This window comes from Salvia miltiorrhiza, chromosome 2 (assembly GCF_028751815.1).
Source record: "Salvia miltiorrhiza cultivar Shanhuang (shh) chromosome 2, IMPLAD_Smil_shh, whole genome shotgun sequence".
Classification (NCBI taxonomy): Eukaryota; Viridiplantae; Streptophyta; class Magnoliopsida; order Lamiales; family Lamiaceae; genus Salvia; species Salvia miltiorrhiza.
In genome coordinates this window covers 69,064,695-69,071,917 of record NC_080388.1, presented here as the reverse complement: position 1 = coordinate 69,071,917, position 7,223 = coordinate 69,064,695, and the positions used below count along the sequence as shown (strand labels likewise).

At 39.7% G+C, this 7,223-nt stretch overlaps 1 protein-coding gene across 3 annotated transcripts; it reads left to right on the top strand.

Moving 5' to 3' along the window:
- The first annotated feature begins 1,521 nt into the window (after positions 1–1,521).
- LOC131008661 (endo-1,4-beta-xylanase 1-like) lies at positions 1,522–6,129 on the top strand. 3 transcript variants are annotated; one of them, XM_057935622.1, is made up of 9 exons: positions 1,522–1,843; positions 1,924–1,992; positions 2,279–2,341; positions 2,789–3,147; positions 3,224–3,383; positions 3,489–3,829; positions 3,952–4,129; positions 4,215–4,751; positions 4,883–6,129. In XM_057935622.1, exons 1-9 carry the CDS (start codon positions 1,778–1,780, stop codon positions 6,005–6,007), a joined length of 2,898 nt encoding a protein of 965 aa, XP_057791605.1. In that variant the 5' UTR covers positions 1,522–1,777; the 3' UTR covers positions 6,008–6,129. The 3 variants fall into 3 exon arrangements, with proteins under 3 accessions (XP_057791605.1, XP_057791604.1, XP_057791606.1); XM_057935621.1 differs by having other exon boundaries at positions 1,555–1,843; positions 2,786–3,147; XM_057935623.1 differs by lacking the exon at positions 2,279–2,341 and having other exon boundaries at positions 1,555–1,843.
- Positions 6,130–7,223: the final 1,094 nt, after the last annotated feature.

Below are 7,223 nucleotides of genomic sequence, written 5' to 3'. Positions count from 1 at the left end.
CATTTTCTCCTTTTCCGCCCTACTGACCTTCCTTCCTCCACAACTTCGTTTCCCCCCTGGACAGACCTGTACTGACACAAATAAAGAGAAAAATAGGGCCAAATGGCCCAAAAGTCGAAGACGCATCAGACATTTTATAATTCGAATTTAAATACAAATATTTGATTCGATTCAACTATTATTTAAATATAAATATAAAATCATGATAATCGAACGATTCGATTATACCATTAAAGCCAATTGTACCTTTTGAAAATGACTAAGAGTGTTCTTTACAATTATATATATATATATATATATATATATATATATTAATTATTCTTATTTTCTACATTTATTAACTATTAATGATATAAATCATTGTGAAGTTTTCCAATAATTCATCAAAAAATAAAATAATATCATAAATATTACTTCCTCCTTTTCATTTATAATGTTCCGGTCCAAAAAAAAGGAAGCAATTTACTTTATCTACTCACTTTCTTTATTTACTTTATCTCTCTCTCTTACTTTTTCACCACTATTTCTATCTCTCTTATCATTTACTCCCTCCGTCCCACTTCAATTGGCACACTTGCTTTTTTTGTTTGTCCCACTTCAATTGGCACTTTCCAAAAATAGCATGTGGTCTCTATCTTTTCTACACACATTAAACAAATGGTCCCCACCCACTTTACACATCCAACCCTTTATTCTTAATCTTCGTGCCCAACGTAAAAGTGCCAATTGAAGTGGGACGGAAGGAGTACTTTATTTACATTTTCTTAATTTGCTTGTCTTTTTCTTTGAGACGTTATTATTGAGATGGGAGAAGTACCATAAAAATGAAGAAAAAATCAAATTTCAAAATGCATGTACTAATTTTATCATCAAACCCATTCTTTATTTATTTGAGTAATTAAAAAAAATCATTTACGTATAAATGCACTGAGGGAATGAATGTTTGGCTGAGCTTATAAACTTTTTAAAAGGAGTTTACTAAATGATTAGAAGCTTATAAACTACGCAAAGTGTATGTTAAAATAAATTTCCGAACAATTTACAATCTGTAAAAATAATTAAGCTTCAACAACTTATAAACTCCAAAAAGTAAGTTTCTCAACTCCAATTTATTTTTTCATAATCTTTTAAGCAATAATTATTATATAAAAATAACTCTACAATGATTTATTATTTTCCTTAAATACTCTTTCAATTTCACATATTTTCAATTTTATCTTTCGAATTATGATTTTTCCTATTTTCTAATTAAAAATTCTTTCTATAGCATCTTATAACTTTAACATCCACCCACTAATAATTTATAAGCTTTTAAAATATCTTATAACCCGTCGAAACTGATAAACTTTTTAAAATAAAGTTGCTAAAACAGCCCTTAATCTTTGCTATATAAAGCAAAATATTGGAGAAATAAAGTAAAATGTAGAGCAAACTTGTGCAAAACGCAAGTTGATGGAAGAATGTAGAGATGAGATGTCTTTGGTTGAAAGAGGACTCAACGCAAAGAAAGGTATAAGTGATCAACCTATTTAATTATAGCGAAGTAGACTAGTCCCGCTCCCCGCCTCTTCCAATTCAAGCATCCCCATATTCCTCAGTCTGTAAGCCAAAGAAATCTCCCAATTTGATGAAATACATATGCATCATCCAACGCCATTGCTAATTATGTTGCTGGGATTACAAACGCAGGAACGCAACTCTTAATTATAATTATTTGTCGGTTGGTTGAAAATGGTCCCGCCCTTTTCTTACACTTCTCTTGGAAATCACCTATATAATGCCTCCATTCTTGAATTGCTGCTTCAAAAATCACAACGTCAAGCAAACCCCTCGATTGCAGCAGGTAGTCATTCATCATTCATTCATTGGAAAGTTTGCATGCAACCTAATCGTTGAGTATTTTTTTTTTTTAATTGGGTTTAGGAATCAAAAGAGAATATTATGGAGAAGCCGCATGCAAGCAACGCCGATGGAGTGATTCTTCAAACCGAGGTGACTGTGGTTTCTTACTCGGATTGATTGGGTTTACTTGGAATGCGAAACGACTCGTGAATACTACAATTAATATAAAAAGAAGCTGGCAGACATCTTTTTAGGAAAATGAAAAAGAATGCCCGACTCTTTACCTTACTAGATTACTTACTCTTCAAGTGAAAGTAAAAAATTATAAATATTGAACATCAACTACAATCTGTGACTTACTGACTTTTGCTTCAAAAAAAAAAGAACTACAATCTGAGACTTTTTTTTATGCAAATACGTATATTGTTTGCTATAGGGATCAAGAGATACTATGAAGATTCCGTCTGCGAGCAATGCTGATAAGGAAATGAAGTCTGAGGTTATATATACTGCTTTTGCCTTTTTATCTGTTTATTGACCGAATGATCTTTCCTATAATTTCGTGTTTTTTATTTTGTTTTGTTTTTCGTTGATATTCAATTAATGTAATGGATCATTTTAGAATCAACCACCTGAGTGATATATTTTTAGTTCAAAGTGAGAATGTATGCTCAGAGTATTTGAACTTTGCAGTATGAGTTACTGATTTTGAAGTCTCACTTTGCTGGCCATCTTGTGTTGTGGAGTTTACTTACGCCAATTTTCCTTTTTCTTTTTTTTACTGATTTCTGAAAATGTATGCCATGTTAACTTTTTTCAATGCTATAGTATTTAGTCTAAATCATTTCAGAATCTTGTGTATGCATATTGTTTTTTTTCATATGTCCTTCATCTCAGCTTTAGCTCATCTCCGATCCATTGATCGATTTCTTAATTTTTATAGCAGAAGTTAAATCATGAATTGGGTGCCGAACCTGCTTCCAATATCATAATTAACCATGATTTTTCTGGAGGACTTCATCTCTGGCACCCCAACTGCTGTGTTGCCTATGTCACTTCAGGAGAAACTTCTGTTGATCCTCAAGGAGAATCGCCTAAACTAAGCGGCCGTTTCGCTGTTGTTGCAAACCGTAAAGAATGCTGGCAAGGCCTGGAGCAAGACATCACCAATAGAGTCTCTGCAGGCTCCACTTACACAATCTGTGCTTGGGTTGCAGTGTCGAGTCTGCAAGGCGCCACGGATGTGCTAGCCACTTTGAAACTTGAAAGCCAAGATTCTGCAGTTAGCTACAAGTTCATAGCAAAGTAACTGCGTTGTTTATCTCTTAGGTTGCTCTCTTGCCTTTAAGATTCAATCTCTGATCCTGTAATTTGTGTGCAGAGCTTCCGCTTCCACGGAGCACTGGGAGAAGCTAGAAGGCACCTTTTCGCTGTCAACTCTGCCCCGTCGTGTTATACTTTACCTTGAAGGGCCTTCTCCCTGCATTGACCTGCTTATAAGATCAGTAGAGGTCTCCTGCAACAGCTCCAGTCAGTCTGATGTAAGTTAATGCTCTTTTGTGTATATTATCAATCATAATAAGTAAAACGTCCCCTTATACAATGTCTGATGTTTTTCTGATATGGTGCTGTTTTGCATCTCGTAGAGTCAAGGAACTGATGGTGATGGGAACATCATACAGAATTCGACATTTGATAACGGCCTCAATGGTTGGTCTGGGAGAGGTTGCAAGATTGTGTTGCATGATTCCATGGCAGATGGCAAGGTTCTTCCGATGACTGGAAAATTCTTCGCATCAACAGCAGATCGTACAGACTACTGGAATGGAATCCAGCAGGAGATAACGGGGAGAGTTCAACGGAAGCTTGCCTACGAGGTTACTGCTTTGGTTAGATTATCTGGCACTAGTGTCACCACTGCAGATGTCAGGGCTACGCTTTGGGTTCAGGCTGCAGATCTCCGTGAACAATACATAGGAATCACGCAGTAAGCTCTGGTTTTCGTTGTAGATTTGATCTTATCCTCCAAGTCTTCACTCTTACTAGATATTGTGCATACAAGAGTTTACTGTAATAACATGGTTATTGATGAGCTGGTTGGTTATATAGTGTGCAGGCAACCGATAAAGATTGGGTGCAGTTGCAAGGAAAATTTCTGATAAATGTTTCTCCTTCAAGAGTAGTTATCTTCTTAGAAGGACCACCTCCGGGCACCGACATTCTCCTCAATAGCCTGGTTGTGAAGCATGCTGCCAAAGTCCCACCAGCGTCTCCACCGGTCATTGAGGTAGTTTTATAACTGCTGGGGATACATTACACGAACTTGGAGAGAAAATTGATTACTCACATATTCTGTTAATCCGGCTCTGCAGAATCCTTCTTTTGGTGTCAACATAATTGCCAATGGCAATCTGAGTGATGGCACCAACGGGTGGTTCCCCCTTGGAAGCTGCAACCTTAGCGTTGCAAGAGGCTCACCACGTGTGATTCCTCCCATGGCTAGAGATAGCCTCGGAGCCCACGAGCCTTTAAGTGGCTGCTACATTCTTGTGACAAATCGAACTCAGACATGGATGGGTCCTGCTCAGATGATAACAGATAAGCTGAAACTCTATCTGACATATCAGGTGTCTGCATGGGTTCGGGTTGGCAAGCAGGCGACACGACCCCAGAACATAAATGTCGCTGTTGGCGTGGATGGCCAGTGGGTAAATGGTGGCCAAGTCGAGGCTGATGGTGAGACGTGGCACGAGATTGGTGGATCTTTCCGAATTGAGAAGCAACCTGCCAAGGTAATGGTTTATATTCAGGGCCCTGAGGGCGGTGTTGATCTGATGGTTGCCGGGCTGCAGATTTTTCCTGTCGACAGACGCCATAGATTCAAACAACTCAAACACCACACAGATAAGGTTGCTTGCTGATTCCTGGATTTCGAAAAATAGATGCATACTTTCTTTTTCATTTTGTGGTTGATGAAGTTCTGCATCATGTAATAATATAGAGAATAGGCTCTTTTACTAGTCACATTTCTACAATGCAGATACGCAAGCGCGATGTTATCTTAAAGCTCACATCGTCTGGCTCGAGCCCGGTGGCGGGCGCCTATGTGAAAGTCAGACAAACACAGAACAACTTCCCATTCGGATCCTGCATAGGCAGGTTCGACAGCGAGAACGAGGACATTGTCAATTTCTTCACAAAGAACTTCAACTGGGGCGTGTTCGAGAACGAGCTGAAGTGGTACTGGACAGAGCCGCAGAAGGGGAACTTCAACTACAAAGACGCGGACACCTTGCTGAGCCTGTGCACGAGCCACAACATGCAGCTCCGCGGCCACTGCATCTTCTGGGAGTCCGAGGGGGCCGTGCAGTCGTGGATACGAGGCCTGAGCCAAAATGACATGATGTCGGCCGTCCAGAGCCGCCTGCAGGACCTCCTAACGCGCTACAAGGGGAAGTTCAAGCACTACGACGTCAACAACGAGATGCTGCACAACTCCTTCTACCAGGATCATCTGGGGAAGGACATCAGGGCGAACATGTTCAAAACTGCCAACCAGCTCGACCCCTCCGCCACCCTCTTTGTGAACGACTACAGCATCGAGGATGGCTCGGATGCACGGTCATCACCGGACAAGTACATTCAGCACATTCTCGGCCTGCAGGACCAGGGGGCGCCCGTTGGAGGCATAGGCATACAGGGGCACATAACTAGCCCCATCGGGGCAGTTGTCTGCTCGGCTCTCGACAAGCTGGGGACTCTCGGCCTCCCCATCTGGTTCACGGAGGTTGATGTCTCGTCCAACAACGAGCATGTGAGAGCAGATGATCTGGAGGTTATGCTACGTGAGGCCTACGCGCACCCTGCAGTCGAGGGCGTGATGCTGTGGGGGTTCTGGGAGCTGATGATGAGCCGGGACAACGCGCACTTGGTGAATGCGGAAGGGGATCTCAACGAGGCCGGGAGACGGTACCTTGCGCTCAGGCAAGAGTGGCTGACGCGTGCTCATGGCTTTGTGAGTGATGAAGGTGAGTTTGAGTATAGAGGGTTTCATGGAGAGTATGAAGTGGAAGTCGTTCCTGCAGCTCATTCCAAAGACAAAGTGACCAAGAAGTTTGTGGTTGAGCAAGGTGAGGAGCCACTTGTGATATCCATCAATATGTAAAGTCCTCACATTGACGACTGATTGAATTTGTTTGTAAAGTCGTCAATGATGTTCTTAATTTTCCTATGTGTGATTGAAAATTCTATTGTGTGTGAAACAAAAGGTTTGTATTGGTGTGTGTATCTACTATTCTATAATACAATTCTATACTAATAGAAAAAGAGCCTAAGCATTTTATGGGACAACTTGTGAATTGCCTATTTTACCCCTCTACATATTTTATATTATATATAGTTATAATCTATTTAATATATATTTATTATAAATCAAATCTCCTCTACCCTACTGTATCTCCTCTTCCGAATATAATATAATTATCTATGGAAGAAGGATATATAATATAATTATCTATGGAAGAAGGATGCGTTTGTAACTTTGGAGGTGTGTATGATATCTTTGAGATGAGAAGACGACAACATATTAACCATTGGATTTGCTTCCTGAATAAATAGTATGATCAAAAGAGTTCATAATGACCGCCGCTCTTAGTCTTTCTCCAATCGCCGCCTACACTCAAACCCATCCACCATCGCATACAACCTCGCCTCCGCTCTGAGCCTTCGGTCCGCCGTGCTTCACCATCGCTCTTAGTCTTTTTCTGGTCGCCGCCTCCCCTCTTCGAAGGCCGTTTGAGGTTAGTTTTGATTCTCACTTCGTTTACTTTATAGATTCACCGCATCAAGTTCTCATCGATTTTTATGAAGTAAATAGGATAACAGTTAACATGATGTAAATGCAGCTTTAATGACAGTAAATTTCCATTAATAATTCGAAGAATACCATGCATCGTTAATCATCTTAACAACAGGAAAGAAACTCCGCGACGATATGGGCTCCAAGAACTGCATTCTAAAAAGTGAATATATGCCCGATGATGAAGACACACGGCATAATGAGAATGATAATTCTAATCAAAATAAATATAAACATGTCCAATTCATATATAAACACGTCCAATTCATTTACCAGAATAATGCTTATTAACATACAAAGCGTCTAATCAAAATAAATATAAACACGTCCAATTCATATAGAAATTGGTCCATATATATATTGTGCCTAAATCGACCATTTTAACGACTCTAGCTCTCATTTGGGTTCAAGGTAACGAAATTTGGTTGCTTTTTGTTTTGTTTGTATCCTTATAATTGGATGCAAGACCGCATGTCATTTTGTACTATTTTGTAAAATTAGACAAAGCTTTTGGTATGTTAAT

Excerpts from the sequence above, each read along its gene's own strand:
- LOC131008661 (XM_057935621.1), top strand. The coding sequence starts at position 1,778 with ATGCCTCCATTCTTGAATTGCTGCTTCAAAAATCACAACGTCAAGCAA. Across the intron at positions 3,148-3,223 it reads AGCTACAAGTTCATAGCAAA|AGCTTCCGCTTCCACGGAGC; the intron begins GTAACTGCGTTG and ends ATTTGTGTGCAG. Across the intron at positions 4,752-4,882 it reads TCAAACACCACACAGATAAG|ATACGCAAGCGCGATGTTAT; the intron begins GTTGCTTGCTGA and ends TCTACAATGCAG.